At 36.8% G+C, this 21523-nt stretch overlaps 1 protein-coding gene across 1 annotated transcript in view; it reads left to right on the top strand.

The window, feature by feature from the left end:
- The window catches only part of POLN (DNA polymerase nu), a 112566-nt gene extending 95474 nt beyond the window's left edge, over nt 1-17092 (top strand). Inside the window, exons 24-26 of the mRNA XM_040592381.1 lie at nt 4802-4869; nt 13820-13881; nt 16743-17092. Coding sequence (XP_040448315.1) covers nt 4802-4869; nt 13820-13881; nt 16743-16811 — 199 coding nt within the window. The 3' untranslated portion in view covers nt 16812-17092. The remainder of the gene's footprint in view (nt 1-4801; nt 4870-13819; nt 13882-16742) is intronic.
- Nucleotides 17093-21523: the final 4431 nt, after the last annotated feature.

Here is a 21523-nt window from a genome sequence, read left to right as displayed (position 1 = left end):
TTTTGCTCCTTCTCCAAAGACAGTCCTTTGGCTTTAGGAAATCTCTTGTTCAGTTATGATTTAATTCTCAGCTTGTCTTCAAATCAGAAATAAAAAGTGTAATTTTTCATGGAAATTGTACACTTGCGTACACTAGCTCAGAATCAGACAACCTGATGGTGCCACATCATTTTTTTTCTGAAGACGTAGAGCCTAACCAACAGGAAGCATCATAAATTATTTCAGTCCGGGCTCTCAGCCTGGTTCTTAGAAAAATTTGCCCTTATTTCCTTATAGAATCATAGAATCAATTGGGTTGGAAAAGACCCTTAAGATCATTGACTCCAACTGTATTATACATGACAATTGGACCCTCTTATTTAAAACTTCCCCGGTTACCCAATTTTAAATTTTATTTTCTGTTCAAACTTTTAAACAAGACAACTTAATGTAATATGTGAGTTCCTCTCAGATATTCTTTAAGCAATAGACTTAGCACCTTGCATGTATGGCTTAGCCTGTGTCATTCCCTTCCTTCATGCTGCCTGTGCTGTTAGACCTCCCATGGGAATGTTAGGGACTGTGCTGAGGGAATTGAGTACAGACAGCAATGGAGATTGAGTTTTGAGGGGTCTGGAATGGGCATGCGGTGGGTCTGGCTTGCCAGCTGCCAAACAGTGGAATAAACTCACTGGCAGTTAGTCTGTAGGAATTCATTGGTGGTCTATATTTTGTATAATCTTCATGCAGGCCAGTCTGGAAAACTAGACCATGTTATGGTTTAAATGTGTTGTTAACAACAGTAAAAATTTCCCCAATGATACAAAAATATATCACAAAAATGTAAAGAGGGCTGTTCTCCGTGTAACTTCAGGTATTAGGAGGTGGTACCTCCACAAAGTCAGTGCATAGAGTTGGGGTATTCCAGATGTCAATTCAGAAGATCTAAGTCAGAGCCTAGCTTAGTCCCCTTGACTATAGAAGGAGCATGAATTTAATTAGTTTGAGCATCTCTTGGCACATTGTAATGGCCTGAAACACTGCACATGGCTGTTAAAAAACAGCTTCTGAGAAAAAACTACTATGATGATCTTGTTTGGGTTTTTTTCCTATCCTACGCTGGCCACTTCTATGGGATATTCCTACAACTGAGTCTGCAGCATGTCATGCCACTGCACTCTCATTTGCAGTTCAGACAAAATGTTCTTTCCTTTAATGGTAAAGAAATGCAGTTGTTCAACAATAAGGTAATAGCTGTTTTGTTGAAGTCAGTTCAATAGTGTACTTACTTCTCGGCAACACATTTGAAGTAGTCACAGAAAAACTTGCAATTCTGTACTTTAGAACAGAGAAGTTCAGATCTGGAATACATTGCTTTACAGTAGCAAACAAAATCCTCATTCGTTCTTATATTAGACAAACTGGCCTGGTACTAAGAATAAATAAATATAAGAGGCAATATGGCCTTATAAATAGAATACTATGAAAAAAAATCTCTTGATGGTAGTTTAATTTGGTTTGGCATATCTAAGTCAGTAATATAATTATGATGTAGTAGTAACTGGATGGATCCATTGAAGGCCTGAGAAGTTTAGTCTCTGTGTTGCTTCACAGGAAACTGGAAGAATGATGAATGTAGTGTTGAAGAGAATAAGAAATATTTTTGTTTTAAAATTCTACAGTGCAGCATAATAGTTTAAGAAGGATATTGTGTGCTGGGCATTCTAAACTGCTGTCAAAAGCCACGTTCAGACTAGCAATCACAGAAATACTTCTCCATTTGAAGGTGCAGGTTGTAACAGTATCTCCTTTCCACACCACAGTCATACTCAGACGCAGGACATGTTTCTCAGGAAAAGAAATCATGTGTGTACTCAAAAAATTATGGCTAATCAGCAGGCAATCAAGAAAACAGTTAATAAAATCTTAGCTTGTAAATCAAAAGCATTCTTATCATCTGTAGAACAACAAAAATACTAGTCTGTTCCTGGTTTACAGTTTCTAATTAGTTTACCATACCTTTTAGCAAGAGAACATGAGAGGAGCTTGCTATTTCGGTATTCCTTTAAAGCGAAGATGATTCTATTAAGCACAAGTATAGGATTTTTTTTAAACTTCTTTCACTTATAGTGTGCAATGAGTGGGTGGGTGCGTGTACTGGAATGGTGAGAGCTATGAATTTTGAATGTATAAATTGCTTTGATTTTTTCCTTCATCTGTATTAATGTCAAATTGAATACTTCCTTCTGTGAAACAGCAATTTGCATGTAAGTGTGATTACTTTAACAACCCTGAAAAAATACAGGTGGCATTGTACTGTAAACCTGTAAAAGTAGAACCCATTAAAGTGATGTGAAATGGATAAGAAAAAGTTATGAGGTCATAAAACAATATCTAACTTGTTTGATGAACATTAAGGAGGAGAGCATATATACTATTGCATTTCTCGTAATCAAGTTAGGAAATCATGTTCAATATTAATTAAAACTTAGGTAAGGTCTTTATGTGTTAGAAATACTTATTTCTTAGATCTAGCATCTCTGAGGTAATTACTATCCCCGTTTTCTAACTGCATGTGCATTGCTTAGCAGGAGAGTAGCAGAACTAGACAAAGAGCCAGCAATGATAATTTCTAATTCTGTATTTTGGCAGATTTAGAATATTGTCCTGCACTTCAAATTAATCACTAGATGTTTAAGGTGGGGTAGATGTAATTCTGCAACTCTGTGCAATTCCTCAGTTAATGGGCAATATAACCGAGCTGGTAGGCTGCGCTGTTCAGGATGGTAAGCACTGAGAAACAGGGTCCTTTAGCACAGATGGAGAACCAAGCTAAAATAGCTGTGCTGCTTTCAGTAGATGAACCGGAACATGTGGAGTTGTGTCAAGTCTACTGGGCTGTCCAGACAGAATTTTTTATTTTAGTTCACACTGCTTCCACAGGTTTTCTGACTTATATAAGGTAGTGCTGACCTCTGGTCCAACCCTGCTCCTCCTGAAGTTGGTTTTACTTTTAGCATGGAGATATGATCAGTTAATCAAATGCTGAGTGATTTTGAAAATCCAGTTCTTTTTCCTCCTTTCCTAGATCCTGATAAATTTATGATAAAATTTTTGATGTATATTGTAAGTTCTTCTAAGAAAGGACTTTTCCTTACCAAATATTCAGAATATATGGTGCTGTAATCCTGACTGAAGGCATAAGACTCTATTCTATTACAAATAATAACCAGTCTATAACATTTTTATTGCATTGATTTAATCAATGCTATTATTTTCACTTACTTGATTGGTTCACAGCATATTCATATTTAATGATCACAGTTCTTTCTGATTTATATCTTTTTACATGTCATTTCAAAGATTATGAGGAATCTCTTGCTTTAATTAATTTACTTGCATTGGAAATTATAACTTCTCCTGTAACTGTATTCTCTTGCTACAGATAAACCTGGTCTTTTCATCTTTTTTTTTTTCTTTTGTATCCTGTGCCCCAATTTCCTATTAGAAATATGTTAATCTGTTTCACTCTGCTTCTGACTGTGTTGTAAGTGACTAATAATTTAAGATCTATTATTAGAGCTCACCACACTGTTAGTCAATGTCACATTGTAATTTAAGGCAGTGTGAAATTATCTTAGGATATTTTCCTGAAAGCTGTGGAAAGTTGTAAGTAGTAACCATGTTGATGTTTCAGCCATTTGTAAAGAATTATTTATTTGAATAACTGCTAGGTATTAAGAAAAGGCTACAATGGGAATTTAATTTAAATTTTATATACAAATTGCGAAGCAATTTGGAAATAGGTGGTACAGTTTCATGACAGACAATAAGAGGTAATAAAATTAACCTAGTAGGAATACAGTCTAATCAGATATGCAGTGTTTTTCCTTCTTGAGTGAGACCTACACTCAGGGATTGTATGTGCTAAATTATATCTATTCTGCTGTGGACTTGATTCAATCAAATTTATTATTTCCGTTGTGTAAGTACTTTTCACCCAAACCAACAGTTCAGGGTGCTGTTCCTGTAAGCACTGAACAATTAAGTCACAGTCCATGTGCAAGAGACCTATCAATATAGAGCTAATACAGACAAAAAGAAAAACAAAGCAGAAGTATAAATTAATTACAAAACAGCTCTAACTGAAGAGCTCAGGTATATGTTGTTGCATGGCTTTCAAGATGTTACTGCTTTTAACTATACACTCTGTCCTTATGAAGGCAACTGTCCTGACAACAGAGGGAACAGATCAGGTTGTGTATCTGTGCCTACATTTTAATTCTTTGACCCATTTGTTTGTCAGCATGAGGACACCCTACTTTGCACTAAGTGAAAGGATTATTTCCTGGAAAGGACTGAAGTCACTGGCCAACTAGGAGTTAACATTGGTATACCAGTGAGCCAAGTACTCTTACTATTCACTATTGCATTAGTAAAACCGCACATTTGCAACCACATTTTTTCCAACTGAACTTGAAAAAACCAAGCTATATTGACAAATCAAAGTCTGTCTCTATAATTTCTTGCAGTTTGCTGCAAATTACATTGGTTTTAAATAATACCTTGTTACCTCATTAAATCCCTGAATGACATTTGTAAGCTAGCAAGCACAGTTTGGGTTTACAACCATTGCCTTTATGTTTTCAGAATATGTGGAGTGGCAACCCTTTTAACTCTATTGATTATTTTCTCATTTTTGTAGGATGTTTATTTTCACTTCAACGTATCCATTGTGCATATGACAATTAGTTGGTGATATGAATGGAAAGCACTGTTAGAAATTTTTTGCAAGTTATCTAAAATGTCTGAACATTTTCAGGTTAATTGCCCAGATTCATGATGAGTTGTTGTTTGAAGTAGAAGATTCTCAAGTTCAGGAATTTTCAGGTAAATACAATCTCTCTTGCTCTTTCTCCCCCACACCTTTTTCTCTCCCTATAACCTGTAATTTTTCAGATGATAAAGAATTAAGGTAACAAGAAGTAGCACATTGATTCTCATGATTAAAAGAATGTATACTAAGCAGATTTTTCTGAATGTTTTCCTCCGCTGACTCTTACGTAGATAAAACATGATATACCCCTCATCTGGAGTTCATCAACATGATTATTTGTGTTTAGTTTTCTTATCAAGAAAACTATTCCCTCATGTAATATATGAATCCTGTAAAGCTGAATAATAATACTTTCTCCGGCGTTTCAGAGGGTTTTAGAAGGAAATAAACCAGCTTAAAAAGAATGGCTTGGAAAGTAACTTCCTAAATACTTATTAGTGGGGCCTGTTACATAAAGAAGTGTGAAATTCTTAATGTAAGAATGTAACATCCTGTAATTTCTAAGTTAGTTTACTGCTTTTTTTATATTAAAAGAACTTTATGATGGAACTTTCAAGGTTAAGGGTTAGTAAAAGTTCCTGCCTACATTTTTATCCTCTCATCTGGCTTACTTCCAGGCATTATTTCCTAAGCCGGAGTTTGTCTCAGCATCTGGTACAAATTTAGCTAGCAAACGAGGGCGCATAGGAAGCTGTTAGGTCTCTTCTCCAATAAGTAGTGGATTTATTGCTGTAGGTACCAAATGTTTATTCACAAACTTTGGTCTAGTTTGAAGCCCAACAATGCCTTTGGCTAAAACAATTAGCATGCTGTCACGAATATTTTAAGTGAACCAATACAAGAAATATCTTCCATTATAAACTAAGCATCTAAGAAAAAATTAATTGCACCTTCCTGTGTTGCATTCATTTAAACAGTACATTTTGCCATATTAGTCTCATTTCATCACTGATCCCTCTTGTGGGTATTAGTTCATAATGAGAACATTAAACCTCCATCTAATCAAAACAAAGAACCTGAGAAATATTTAAGTTCAATATATTAGGGGCATTATAATGAATTAGGTTAATATATTAACATTTGAACTCTAAAACAGGAGTTCAAATCTGGTTTAAATTAAAAAAACCTGTACAATTTATGAGAGATTGCAGTATCTACTCAGAAAAGGCCAATGTCTAAAAGTGCCAATTTCAGAGTTAGTAGCATGTTGAATAAGATCTATAAGACAGCATAGAAGAATCTTTATTATCTTATTTTAAATCAATTTGCATTAAGTATAGAGCTAATATTATACCCAAAAGATAAAAATTATTCATGGTTGCTTACACATACAGAAAATCACAGATGCTGCCCTCATTGGGTCAAATTCTGATCTCTGCCACTAGTTTGAATTTGTAGTAAATTCAACAGAATCAATACTTTGCCAGTATAATGGAAAAAAACTCTAGCCATTGTGTGAATAACAGTAATAAATTATCCCACTATAAAAACATGATGACAAGAGGCTTTCTTCAGAAAACACAAAAAGAGTCCAGTTGAAATACTCAAATGTGTCTGCTCTACACACCACTATAATTAGATGGCATACCTCCATGTCTAGCTGCAGTGTGCAGAAAAAACATAACTGTAAATTCCTTCTTCTGCTTCAAAGCTATCACCATGTAATTGAAGTTGCTAAGATGACCTTTAGGAAATGGACCTGGGCAGTCTAGAGGTCTGAAAAATCTTGGAAATTGTCTTTGCACTTAACATAGACTGTCAGGCTTGAGTGTTCAAGATGGAATTCCACTTTCAATCTGCTGACTGAAGATTGATTTTTAGGTTTGTCTCTACTTTGCCCTAAGAGGCAAAGAAAAAAAGAAAATTCTGCATTACAGTAACTTTCAGATACACTCACCTCAGAAGAGTGATACCACTTTTCTTAACGCTAACTTAACAGTCTTTTTCTTAACACTAAAGACCAACCCAAGACATTAATTTCCTTCTTGATTTCTTCATTCATTTATTTCCTTCCCCTTTATTCATCACTGGTGAGGTGAAACCTGGAGTACTGCATCGAGTTCTGGGCTCCCCAGTATAAGAGAGACATGAACAGACCGGAGAAAGTCCAATGAAGGGCCACAAAGGTGATGAAGGGACTGGGGCATTTCTTCTATGAAGAAAGGCTGCGGACTGGGACTGTTCAGCCTGGAGACAAGAAGGCTAGGGGGGATCTTATTAAGGTATATACATACCTGAAGGAAGGGGGCATAGAGGACAGAGCCAGGATCTTTCCAGTGGTGCCCAGTGACAGGACCATAGGCAACGGGCACAACTGAAACACAGGAGGTTCCTTCTTTTCCTTATGAGTGTGATTGAGCACTGGCACAGGTTGCCCAAAGGGTTTGGAGAGTCTCTGTCCTTGGAGATATGCAAAAGCTGTCTGGACACGGTCCTGGGCAACTGGTTCTAGGTGGCCCTTCTTAAGCAGTGAGGTTGGGCCAGATGACCTCCAGAGGTCCCTTCCAACCTCAGCCATCCTGTGATTCTGTGTTTTGTAAACGGTTCTGCTACTGGCCACAGAACTAATCCAGGTTGTCTTAAAAGTGACTGAATCTTGCTCTTTCTTCAGTGTCATTAACGAGGATTTTGCTTGATCTGAATAGGCAGAGAAAGGGTGCATCTGCACTAGCATGTAACTTCCAGTCAGAAGGATGATGATGAAGCAGATCTCCCTATTGTCCCCAGTCCATGGTGTGAACAGTTTTGGTTCACATCACAGAGCAGTCTGAGAGCGGTTGACCTAGATTCCTTTCAGATGAAACTAAATAGGAAGACTCCTTTCTCCTAGTCTTTTCCAATTATTTCAGGAGCTGCTAACTGAGGTAACAGATTAGGTATGTGAGTTTTAAACCAAAGAAGTGTCAGTAGGATGTATGCTCCTAATTCACTTCGGTGCTTTGAAATGCCAAATATGTTTTCTATCCCTTTATCCAAAGTTTTTTTTTTTAGGTCCTTACTCTTCTTACCTTCATTTGCCAATATTCTTTAGCTGTCAGCTTTGTCTTTACATATCTAATGAGCTTTTGTCCATTCACAAACTTTAAATTACAGAATCTGCTGACTTGCAGTTTCCAGCCTGCAGCTTAATGATCCAGAAAGAAATCTCAGTTGTACGCTCACAAAGCTTGGTAAAGATGTGGACTTAAAGCTAAGGAGTAGTATTTGATGGCTTTAATGGACTACAGTTCAGTGCTGTGTTAGTCTCTTGCATTTAGTGTGATCCAACAAGCAATGGCCTACTATTCTGATACTGCATTCTGATTCTGGTCATGCTTCTGGTCTACTTTTTCAGGAAAGCAACAACAAATACATGTGTCTCAGTTTTCTTATTTGCAGAATGGATATGAAATCTTAAAATAGATTTATAAATGAAGAAAATAAAAGTAAATAGATTATTTCAATTAGATTGCAGCACAGAACATAAGCTTCTCAGCAGCATTTCCCTTATGGAAGTGTCTGTTTTGTATTGTTTTACAACATTAAAATGTCTATTTGCTTCCAAGACTCTCTGGAGTGGAGGCTGAGAATTGTCGCAAGGCAATCATAATGCTGGTGCTTTCTCTATTCCTGCTTAGGACTTCCTAAGCCACAATAAGAATTTTCAGCACTTTCCAGTATACAGAAATCCAATTTATAGTGCATCTAATAATCTGTGCCCAACAGATGATTTTGAATCTTTTAAATTTGATGAACAAGGGGCAAGCAATAAGATGTTCTTTTTTTCTAATATCTACTTTTGCACAAAATACTGCATGTAACTTAAGCTACACATTATCTGAGTTTCAGAATACCTTCTTCAAACAGAATCCATCATCCACAGTTTTATAGTATGCATACAGTTCACTCTGCATGGACAAGGCAAAACATCATTTATTTATAACAAGGCTCTGAATGTCCAAGCTTTGACATTTCTTGGAACACAGTAAAGCATGTACTACTCTAAATTGTGTGATTTTCAACAAAAACGTGGCATATTATTTGCCTCTATTCTCTGTTTAGGGCAAGAACAAGACAGCAAAAGAGCATTTTACAAATCCTCATTTTCTGTTAGAGGATGCCTGGAAAGATCAAAACAAAACATTTGGCAGAAATTGGTTCAATTTTGGCAGAAGACTGTCAGCTTTACCATCAATAATCTGCTTGGTTTCTAGCCAGCTTGCCTGTCTGGTTTCCTCACATTCTGAGCTCTCCAGCAGCCCAGGAAGCAGAAAGGCAGATGATATTTTGGGAATGCCAAAAACTGGCCTCTTGGATCTGAGAGGGCTCAGCATCTCTGAGTTCTGAAGTCTGTGTAATCAGGTAGACAGACTGTCCCCAGATCAAACTGTGAGTCTGTCTAGGGACACTGGAAGAGTGCTCAGGAATTGCTGCAGAATCCAATTTTTCGTTTTCTGGAGGCTATTTCTGAGACTACCTCTCTACGCTCTAGTTAAAACGCCTCTTTGCCCTTGGATTATTGTGAATGTATTACTGCTAAAAGGGGGAGCACACTTTGAGGTAAAGAAATGCAGATGATGCAGATGGTTTTGTTTTTTTTGTTTTTTTTTTACAGTACAGAGATACTTATAGTAACAACTGCAAGATTTGGCTTCTGATGTGTATTCCATATATACCTGGTCAATTTGAAAGGTGAACTTTGCCAGTGATGATTACTGTGCGTTGTTCCCTGTCACTGTGCTTGCCTGATTGCATCCATTAGTGGGAAAATTAAATGAAAGATACGTGGTACTTGAAATAACATATTTTGTAGAAATATGTGCATTCACTACTTCGTATTTAATTTCACAGTGCATTAAGGCAATTTTTAAAGGTGTTTTTTTCTAACTCATTTATAATCATACATTATTGATGGAATTAAAGAAGTTACTTTCTGCACCTGTTCTTACATTTGCCACATATGTAAAACATATAGTTTTAAACTATTCTTCTGGTATTTTACCAGATATAAAATATTTCAGCTGAAATACTTTAAATGTAAGAACACTAAAAGAAGCAGTCTAAAAAAAAAAATCGAAAAAACTAAGCCTAATTATTTTGATATGAAGATCAGTTAAGATTATGACTACCTAAAGAACAGTATCTTAGATTTTTTAAAAATCTGTCAATATGAATTTCACTCATATACAAATTTTTGACTTATGTACAAATTCCATGAAATTTCATTTTGTTCTGCTACAATTTCCCACTTAACGGGTACTGAGACAGTTGCATAAAAAAGTGCACATGTTCAAAAGGGGACTCAAGTAACAGAAGAACAAAAGAATGAACTAGTCATCACAAGTTAGTGACATTTTCTGTCCTCTGAGCTGCCTTTTTCTAACTTGAAAAACACTGGTGCATAAACTAAAGATGCCTCCAGATAGCTTTCCATTTGCAAAAATCCCTATTCCATAGATCATATGTCTGGCCAGCTTTGACATGCTTCTGGAGTCATAATTTCATAGGTGAGTGAGCTTGAAAAATGTCTTCAGTTCAATAGGGATAAATAAGCTTTTGTTCCACAGCAGGCATGCATGTCTTTTCTTTGTTCCTACTCACAACACTTTCAATACGCATATTTATTCTGGCCAGTCTCAAGAAAATCTAATATATGTTAAAACATATGTTAAAATTTCAGCTCCTTTATGATCTCTTCACTTCGCTGTCACTAGTTTTATTTTATACATAGTATTTTAACATGACATACTTAGCACTTACAAAGCATTCCAGGATGAGTATAATCAACAAATCTCATAATTGCTGACTATGGATTTTGAGACAGAAGTTGCAAAGGTTGGGAGAACAGCATTTTACAGATTGCGGTATATGGCTGGCTGCAAAGGAACATTTGACAATTCATAATTTATGTGCCCTAGATTTACTAGATTCTTGACTGAACAGAAATAATCATTATCCCCAAAGCCTCCAATATAAATCTTAGAAAAGAAGCAAAAAATTAAGAGTGGTAGAGACAGATCTCTCTAAACATTGTGGTCACTTTTGTTAGTGACCACACTGTGTAATGTATATGAGATAAAGAAGATACAGTTATGTATGTCTGGATTGTTTATTTTGAGCCTTGAGAAAGACATTTTCAAGGTGATGTGAGAGAGTAGCAGGAGAATCAGATATTATATACATAGGTCTGAAAGGAACCTCTCCTGCAATTACATACCACCATGGCATATGGTCTCTTTTATAAATGATCATCTCCATACAAAAAATTATTCCACTGGGAGACTGTTCCAGAGTTTCATCTCTCCGAAATCTAGAACTTTAAATTTCCAGCCAAAAATGTATTCAACCAACTTACCTATTTATTTTTGTGCAAAGACTGTTATTTAATTTAAATGCTTCCTTCTTCACTGTGTACTGTCTTAGCAGACTACTGAACAGGAATGGTATTCTAGCTTTTCTTGATATTTCTGTTATCATATATTTATTATTTCATTCAAAATCTGTTGTAAAGTAGATGTAGGCAAATCTTTTGGATACTTGCAAAGGTGTGATTTCAAAAGGCTGAAATGCAGGCAAAACAGCTTCAGATTTCTTGAAATGAATGGCTTTATTATGCCACTGGCTAAACAGTGGGAAGAGATGGAGAAGTCAGGGTGACAATGAGAAAGAGAACATGGAACTGAACTGACACAGAAAAAAGCAATGTACAAAATGGAGCAAACCCATAGAGAGATTTTTAATGGGTTGTCAAAATGAATGAGGAACCATTAAGTTTGTTCACTGATGTGGCCACTTTAATATGAGCTTTTTAAAATTAAGAGTAGTTAAGAATGCAGCAGAATTCTGATTGTGCCAGATGCCTTAAAGTGAAAACTGTGTGAACCAACAGAGACAAGTTGTTGCAATCATTGCTGCCACCATGTATCCCCTTTTAGGGATGAAAGTTATATGGGAGAGAACTGGTCAAGTTCAGTGGTCTAGAGAACCAGGGGGAAACTGGTCTAACTCAGTGCATATGCAGACAGCATCCTTTATCATACCGCTCACAGCTTTCAATCCATAAGTAGATGCTGCTAACTCATGTTCCATCTTTTGTTGTCTATTGGAGCTCTTTTTGTCAAAAAGACGTATTCCTTCTGTTGCCCTGATACTCTATTGCTGTTTATTTGTCTAACAGCTCAAAAATTAGTAAATTGTACAGAGCTGAGTGTGCCCTTCCTAAGTGCCTTGGTGCGACATACAGAGCTGAGTGATTCTGCATGAGAAGTGAAGAATCCAGATGTTAACGCTCTCACAAAAGCTTTGTGCGGTCGTAGCCTGGTAGGGAGCTTACCGATGGAAAAAATGTTTACCCAGGGACTGACTGGCAATCCACTTAGCCTTCTGAAGGCATGCCACCTGGTTGGAATGCCCTGACGTCTGCTGCATTGCTGACCTCCTGGAGCTGGCAGCTTGTTTAAATTCAGAGTGGGCTTCTCAAGACGGAGACAGTCCAACATTTCTCTATTAATAGCTATGTCGACTTGGACTGGATTTTACATGGATAATTACTTGGGTCAGCGCTTCCCCTTTCACAGTCTGTGGTTGCAGTTTTTGTTTCTGCTTTCCAAAATTGATGTTACGTTCTACACTGGACCATAAACTACCTCAAATCCAACATGAAGCAAATATATAGGTATAGCTGTACACAGATGTGTCAACAAATGTCTCAGTTTCCTCAGCTTTGACACTTCAGCCACTGATGTTTTGTGTTACTGCATAATTTGGACTTCATGGACAATCTTATGACAGCTCATTAGCATGGAAGTCAGAGTGAGCCAGCATGGTCTGAGCACCCTACTTCTGTTCAGGCAGGAGCTAGCTATCCTTAACATTATCAAGCCAGCCTCAGCGTCACAGATGTAACACAAAATATTGCAGACTACTTTTCATTGCTGGCATCATTAGAAAAGGTTTTGGCAGCAGCGGGAGCAGCAACCATACACAGCTGCTTAAGAGTTCTTGTCACTCCTTTGCATCTAACATCAGCTGCAAAAGAACTGTGATGTGCATTGAGGGATAACTTCAAAGAAACCTTCCAAGTAATCATGTGGGTTTCGGTCTAGCAGTTACCACCACATATTGCATAGTTCTCAGTTCTGTGGGGCACATGATGACATGTATTATTTAGTCAACCGTTCTGTCAGAGCTGTGGAAATTGCTTTATAACTTTTGTTCTCAGGCTGCCGGGTATTCCTATTTCACTTTCGCTAGCCAAAAGTTACTTCTTTTTTTAGATGCTATTTATCCATTGATTCTCTTTTTGATTTTTATTAGAACAATATTGTGTTGCGGTAGCGATCTTTGTCAAGCAAAACACTAATTGGCATGACCAAGGATGACAAATATGATCCCAAATGATTGATTTGGAATAATTATAGATGCATTTTCACAGTAATAGTGAGCATAGTGTTATGACATGATGAGTTGTTAAGTTACATAAATCATAATGAAGTTTAATTATTTGGATTCTTGATAGCTCCACTATCCCACAGGGAGGAGTTTTTTACATTTGGTTCTGATCCTTTTACTTTGAAAAGTAATATTTTAGACAGTTCAGACTTCTAGTATTTTTTTCCTAGCTTTTTTTTTTTAGATTAAGTTTTATGGCTGCACAAGAAAATTGAAATACATAAAATGTAACCAAACATATAGTTATAAGTACTGAACTTGAAAGCTGAAAATTAGAGCACTCAGACATGCTGTACCTCTATTTAGAACACATTAGTGCTGTATTTATGGGATATGTAAGTTAAATACTTCTTTGAATTTCACCCTACACCCTAAAAATCAATTTAAAATAAGAAATTGAATCTTCCACAAGACATTAAATTTAACTTTAAAAGAATCTCAAAAAATATTAATTTTTTTTTAATATAGAAATGCGGGTATTATATAACAGAATATAAAGTATGTAAATTTTTTTCCTCTATAAAAATTCTAACATGGAAAACAAAGCTGAAGGTTTCCAAATTTACCTTACAGCACTGGTAAAAAGAACAATGGAATCCCTGCAGCAAACCACAGCCTTGGAAGTGCCGCTAAAGGTAGGGACAATTCTGAATTTCCATTACCATCTTAGGCATACTTAGCTTTGTATGTTATCTTCATATTAAGAATCTAGAGAACTATTTTCCCTTTCACTTCAATCGTTTCATTTTCATATTTGCTGGTAATTGCTTTTTTTAAACTATTATAAAAATTCTAAAAGGAAATAACTGGAAAAAACTCTCAGCTTCCATTTTGCAAAGTGTGATTGTTGTCTACTCCTTGTCTTAGCAATGTAGTATGGTAATTTAAAAATCTATTTTGTTCATTGCCATGAAATTTCAGTTGGGTGTGGTAAAGTGAGAAATATCTGCCTTTAAAGACTTTCTAAATGTGCCAAGCATTCATTACTACTGAAAAATTATTGCAAAAGACCTTTCTTCAGTAATTTTCACTTAGAAAACTGGGTTTTTAACATTTTTTTGTGGATGCCTAATGCCTAAAGCAGACAAAATCATTGGCCACTGTTTAAAGTATAGGACATCATCTACCAGAACATTTGTAAAAACTGAGTAGATAGCTACACAGCTAACGTATCTATCTAGTTATTTGACCTCATTGTAATTATTTTGTAAAATAATTACATTTTTCTCTCTACAAGACTGGTACTCTTTACCCTAGCCTACTGCTCAGTTTTTGTTGTTTAATAAAAAATTATAGTTCCTGGGAATCCCTAAACTTATGGTTTCCAGTTTCCTGAGAAATGGAGTGCTTGCTGTTGCCAGACCAGTCATTCAGCAGTATTACTGAACAAAATTTAGAGGCAGAAAAAAGTTGATGCAGTTTGGTTTGGGAACGTACACGCTTGCACTAATGGAAACGGTTGAAAAAGAATAGTACGAGATAAGTTCTTGCTTATATTTCTTCCTCCAGATGTTCTATATCTATTTCAGCATCTTGGCCACTGTGTGAGGCTTTCTCTGGAGGTCTTACATATTTCTGGGTCCCTACAGAGCGCATCTTTCCCAAAAAAGTGAGGCTAATGAGGGGTATCTGAGATCAAAATTACTCTTTTTCCTTTCCACACTGGAATCCCCCCTCGCTGTTCACTTAACCCGTGTAAGAACTTGTACTCCTGTTTAACAGATTTGGCCAAGTGAAACCTTTTGGCCATACTGGGATTATACGTTTCTTGCACTGATACTCCCAAGCTTTTAAACCGCATTTTTATAAGTTGCTTACATTATACACCCGTGCTTGCCTAGCTTCTTTTGTTACAAACTCCTTGAAAAAAGAAGTGAGACTGTTATTCAAGGTGTACTGTATCTAAATATTTTTAATGACAGTATCGGACACCTGGTAATCACGCTGCTGTAACATTCATTAAAATAATCAGATATGGTATTACTGACGGTATATAAAGTGAACAGCAACACTATAGTCCTTCCTTGATAGTTCTAGAAGACTTTTTGGTGACTTTGTCAGAGGCAACATTGTTTATACTTTGCCTGAGGAAGTCATTGCCACGAAATAAAATATGAACAATTTAATAGGTTTCTAAGAAAGACAAATGTTTGCATGGTTAATGAGTGTTCATAGTTACATGGGCAGAATATCATTTTAGTGTTATGTATTTCAGACTAACCATGAACTGGCAGAAAGTTTCAATGTCCTGTGGACAGAATGGGACACCATCTTAAAACACAGTTTCTTTCACCTCTGTCTGTCTACTGTCACACACTGACAAATTCATCTCAATGCATTAGCAAATGGATTCAATGTGGCATTCCTATAAGAACAGTAATTCTCTGTTAAACAACAGCTACCTTTTAACAGGTGAAAAGAAACACGTTCTTGGACAATAGGTAGCTGTCTGGGGTTTTCAAAGATTAGGACTTTCTAATAGGCACTAGAAGTATTTGGAGATAAGTGTTTCATTACCCTTGCTTTGGTTTCCTTTTCCTGAGCAAATTGCTGTAGGAGTCATGACATACTTTTACTCCTACTGTAGATGTATCATAAGGATACTCTAAGTGAATAGATCATGAATGTATTGATGGCAGAGGCCAGATAGAAAACATAAAGTACCAACAGCTTGATCTCAGGGAAGAAATTGAGAGGGATCTTTAAAAAAAAAAAAACCAAAAAATCTGCATTTCTGTTCATGTTGTTTACCCTTCTATACAGTAAGAAAATGTCTTTAAGGATTAGAAGTGTTGAAGATGAAAAGATTTTTGTGAAGTGCTCCTGCTCTCCTTCAGCACACTTGCTTCAGCTAAATATGTATTATGTGCTCTGTTAATATGAATATTATTATTTAACATGGAGGAAAAATGTCACTAAAGTAGAGCACACACACAATCTTAATGGGAGAGATTTCTTTTTCTTCTTTGAGGAGAAGGTTGCTTTATCTTTGAAGTAGCTTCTTTTCCAAAATAGAGTCCTTGCTAATGAGGCAGCTTTCATGTCAGAACATCTACTGTGTAACAGAGCACCAGTAACTGCAAAACAAACTGAAATAAAACCAAAGCAACAACAAAAACACCCCAGAATTGGAAAAGTGGATGATAAAAAAACTCTAGTATCTTTATGCATTACTAACAAGGTTGCTGATTATAAACACTCTTGATTTTGTAGGTCTTTTGAGAAGTGTAGTAAGATGAATTTTACTTTAGCATGTTCCTTGCAATTCAGTAACATGTATTTGCAATTTCAAAATGGAAGTTTAGTCTTAATTGTTAAGGTATTTTAATTAAAATTGTAATGATGATTAAGTATTAATAGATATGAGGGAAATTTCATTTTGGATAGGCATGTAGTCTAAAGCAGTATCAACATCCAAATGGAAAAGCAAAAATAGTAATCTTACTATATGTGATGTATTTGTTTGTTTAATTTTTTTTTTTTTTTTTTCTGACAGGTTCCGTTGAAAGTGATTCTTACCACAGGGAAATCATGGGGGTGTATGACAGAATTGCAGGAGATGTAGAGCAGTCATCGGGGATGTTATTCAGTACCCATACACCTCATTGGCCTATGCTGATTCCTCACTGAATCACTAGGCAACAGCGCTGCTGGATCTTTCATAAGCACCTAATACTCTGCATGTGAATTTTTTTACTTCATTTTGTCTGTAGCCCTAGGCAACAGCAGTGAGATAAAACTGGTTTTTACCAGTTCATTGTGTTTCCTTTAGCCAAGGTAACCAGCAGGGAGCTGCTTTTGTTCAGAGCTAAATTACTACATGTAAGAAATGAAGCAAGACAATATTAACCCTTTGGGAACATGACAAATGTATTTGAGTTAGATGGATGTTTAGACTTTAATGTTAAATATTTTCTGAAGAGCTTGTGTAAAAATACTTCTAATCTGGCACTATTTGAGCTGTACCAGCAAGTGCTTAACTGTTGTGTTCGGCTTATTTTATATTTTGTGAGTAGAAGGCTCAGTTTGCATCACATATTAATTGTTATGTTCCACAGACTTAAAAAAAGTTCTTTGGAAATGAAGAGTCTCCAACTTAATTTATATTTAGGATTTTGGAGCAAAACAGGTAAACAAAACTGGGTGCCTAAATGCATGAAAAATAAACAGATTGTTGTCAATCCAATTAATTTTAAACTCAGTTTATACACTGTAGCCTTAGCATACTTTAGAGGAAGTAGTACAGATTTGCCTAATCTATTATTTTTATTACTGATGTAATGCTAAAAGATAAATTTGGGGATTCAGCCTTATACTTTTTAGTATTCAGGTTTCTACTTTAATGTTTGGATTTGTTACTGATATACGGGTTTTCTGTAGAATTTATTCTTTAAATGAGTTTGTTTCATAACATTACTGGTTGCCAAATTCTGCCTCCATGCTTATGGAATATGAGACTGTCCTCCAAAAAAGTCTACTTGTTATTTAGAAGCTGAAGTCAGGCACAAAACTTCTAAGCAGTGTTCAGTATCCTTCAGCATGAGACCTCAAATTATCAAAGTAATATAATTTAAATTTTAAAAGTCTATTGTTACAGAGATTTTGCAGCAGTTTAAAGTTGTATCATTAAACAATTCTACATTGCACTTAAAAGCACTGAACTATTAAACATTGTTTTTCTTCTGTTGCATATTAATAACATGTAACCTGCCAGCTCAAATGAGCCAGTCAGTTCTTAAAATTAGTTCTTAGCAGTGGTCATGCAAGCAAAGTCAGAACCTTCTACATATTAATTGGTAGTCAGCTGTTCGGTTGGGGGAGAGTCCAGCCTGCATGGCTGTGACACTGCACCAGGTCATGCCAGCAGAGGGTCTGATTCCACCTTTCCAACAGAGAAGAGATTGTACAAATTTTCTTCTGCTTTTTGCCATTTTCAAGCCTTCTGTGTTTGCAGTGGCATTGAATAAGTGTGAAATGTTCTACTCTCTCATCTGTTTCACTCCTCTTGAGGACCTGCTGTTTTCAGGGGGCCTGTACTAATTAAGCCTTGCTTCTCTAAGGCTACATTGCTAACCTTTCTACTATATGAAAGAAATCAACATTTCTGTACATTTCCCAGCTGATTTCAACTTTGTGTATGTTTCTTTGGATGCAGATAGAGAAGCGTATTTTTTCAAGGCCTGAGCAATACTAGGCATACCCTTCAGCCTACCAAAAACCAGAGACACACTTAAGGACATGGAGAATCTCGATCATGTCCAGTGAATTGACTTCTGTTCAAATACGAAGCTACAGAAATGCAGAGGTCACCATACAGAACAAATTTTCAAACACAGCCCTTCACAGAAGACTGCCAGTCACAGTTGTTCCCCAGACGCATGCACTTTGTATAGATCGTCATACAGTAGGCAAAGTTAATATTTTGTTCTCCTTGTGTTGCAGAGAAGGACTGCGAGCTCCTCTGGGCACCAGGTTTACGCCTTCTACTTTTACAACTTTTCTTTCTGGTTTTAAATTTACAAAGAGTCAGCTTAACAAAAGGATGAGAACCAAGCAATAAGGGCATCGCTTTATCACATGTGACTGAGGGCTCATTCTGCATACACTGGTGTGAGAGCAAAAGGCAAACTGGCATAATTTTTAAGGATTGGTGATGACCAAGATCTCAAGACTTGGTGCAGTTTGTGTCCCCACAACTTACAGGATGAGGAGTACCATGAATTCAGGTTATCTTTCTAGTGCTACAGATTCTTCAGTAAAGAAAATGTGTTTTCTTCTAATTGCAGCCTGTCAGTGAATTACCGTATATAGATTTCTGGCATAGCTAGGTGAGGACCAGAGCTCTTTGGTGTACGTACAACCAGTATCTGCTGTACTATGAATTACAAATACTGGGACATGTTCTCTAATCTTTAGGTTCTGTTCTGCTTGGATAGCCAGGTGAGTATCTAGTCTTCTCTCTCTGCCCTGTGCTACTGTGTTAAGGTATAGATTCCGTGGATTTTTAGATTTCTCAGACCTCTCTGAAATGCTTTGGCTTCAAAGTTCCTTAGTTTTTAACTCGTAAGATCCCAGATAATGAGAAGAATGCTGTGTCTTTGGGACAATTTCTTTTACTTCGCAATCCATTCCCACTGCCTTCCCAATATAGGTTTTGGGAACTGTTGGATTTTTTGAATTGTGGAATTGCAGAAGTAAGTATCTCTTTAGCATGGCAGTAATTTCCTTGAACAAGCTGGCTGAGATAAGGTAGTGTTTGCAATTCGTTTCCCAACAAGGTCCTCTGGACAAGGCATCAGTTTTACCACACTTGTGTGCTGATCTATATATAACTATAAAATGAAGGAAGTGCAGTTTTTCCAAACCCTAGACAAGCTACCCTGCAGCATGCCTGAATCTAAAGAGCCTTTATGGGAAAGCAAGGCCAGTCCTGACCACAAATTTCCTCTGAAATAAATACAGGTGAAAGTATTATGTATTTGAGGACTGCCAGGAATTCCTTTTGGGTGGCACAATAATTTCACACCAGAGGACTGAAGACCCTTATTATAATAAATGACCACCTTTTCAGGTTATTTTGGTTCTGCATGAAAAGGACTGTAAAACATGGATAGGCTGGAGCAGGAGCAATCATAAGAGCCCTTTTCAGTCCTTAAAAGTCTCAATTTGATCTCTGAAATTATTCCCTTTTTCTTACAAGCTATGAAGAGGTACTGGGAGAGCAAGAAACAGATCTTCTCTTTCAAGTGCAGAACCCTGCAAAAGTACTGATACAATGAGTGTGGGAGATCACAGGATAGATGGGGAGAGGGGAATAGCTGGGTCTCCTTAGTTTCAGTTATCTTTTGTGGGCAGAAATTTCATTAATTGATTCTATGAACACAGTAATAACCCTTTTGAACTGATTTGTGTCTTTGGGTTTTATTTCAGTTGTGTCTTTGGTGGCCTCAATCTTCCCTTAGAGCATCTATAAATCTTTTCATTTCCCATGTGGCGTAGTAGGGAAGGAATACTATTTGAAAACACTTTAACTTGGTGTCTGTGAGAAGTGCAAGAGCACAGCTATTTTCTGGCACTTGCATGGGCATAGCATGGCCAATACATACCTGCTCAGGACTTGGATCTTTCAATGTCCATATACCACCATGGAATGGCAGGACTCTGATCTTGAATGTTGATCCATCTTGATAATAACCATAGTTCAAATACTGGTCTCAGATTTGATGTGAGCAAGACATTTTAAATGTGAGGAGAGAAAAAAAACCCTCTCAGTTTTTGAAAACAGAGAGTAGATTGAGACAATGAATCTGCTAGAGCATCCAGGACATCATTTGTTCTTGATAATGATCAAGAAAAAGCCCTTAAAAGTAAACTCATTTCATTTTGGGGAGTTGACAGAACCTGTTCCTGTCATTTTCTTATTTAATCTGATTTGAAAAGAGGCCAAAGAATGGGTTGAAGGTTGTATTATGCCTTCCTGATACATTTCCTCAGTGGCCTAAAACATCTCTTCTCACTTCGCCATTAGAAGATCAGACTGGAAAAATCCTCGAGTAACCTGGTCTTGACCTCATAGCCCACCTTACCTCCTGAGGTCCCATCCAGCCTGAATTTTCCTATGATCCCGTGTCATTCTTTAGCTGAACAACAGCAGTCATCTGGTTCAAAGACAAAGCAGAAGTGCCTTTCAAATATTCTGCTGAACCGCATTAAAGTATACAGTGCCATACCAGAAGAAGCCCCAGAAATGTTTTGGGATTTCATTCCTCCTTCCCACCTGTGTTGCCTCATTCTCTGCCAGCATTTACTATATTCCCTGGCTCGCGGGCTCACTTTTGGCTGGCACACTTCCTTTTGGTCTTAGCAGGTTGTCAGAAACATTCAAGGCATGGAAAGGAATCAGTTCTTATTTCTGCCGTTCTGCAATAGTTTTAGTGGGCAGGTTGTCTCTGGGATTTAAAATAAGTTTCAGTCATGTCCTGTCTTTGCCTTCCAGGGAAACTTCCCCAGCCTGATTGGCTCATCTCTACTGAAACCAGCAGCCTACACTCAGCGGGTTCTCTTGAGACATCTTTGAAGTGCGCTTCTACCACCCATTTTTTGTAAGACCCTTTCACATTACCAAATGTGTCTTTATTACTCACTGTAAGTCCAGGCAATTTGTTATCCTCTCTGCTTGTGTTTTGAATTCTGGAGGTCCAGCTTCCAGCCAATGTTTACATATTTCCCATGTCACCTTTTCCATTCAAGGCTAATTAGTTTGATAGTTTTTAGATC

Source organism: Falco naumanni, chromosome 1 (assembly GCF_017639655.2).
Source record: "Falco naumanni isolate bFalNau1 chromosome 1, bFalNau1.pat, whole genome shotgun sequence".
Taxonomy (NCBI): Eukaryota; Metazoa; Chordata; class Aves; order Falconiformes; family Falconidae; genus Falco; species Falco naumanni.
Note: the sequence above shows the minus strand (reverse complement) of the source record. Positions and strands in the feature narration are given on the sequence as shown.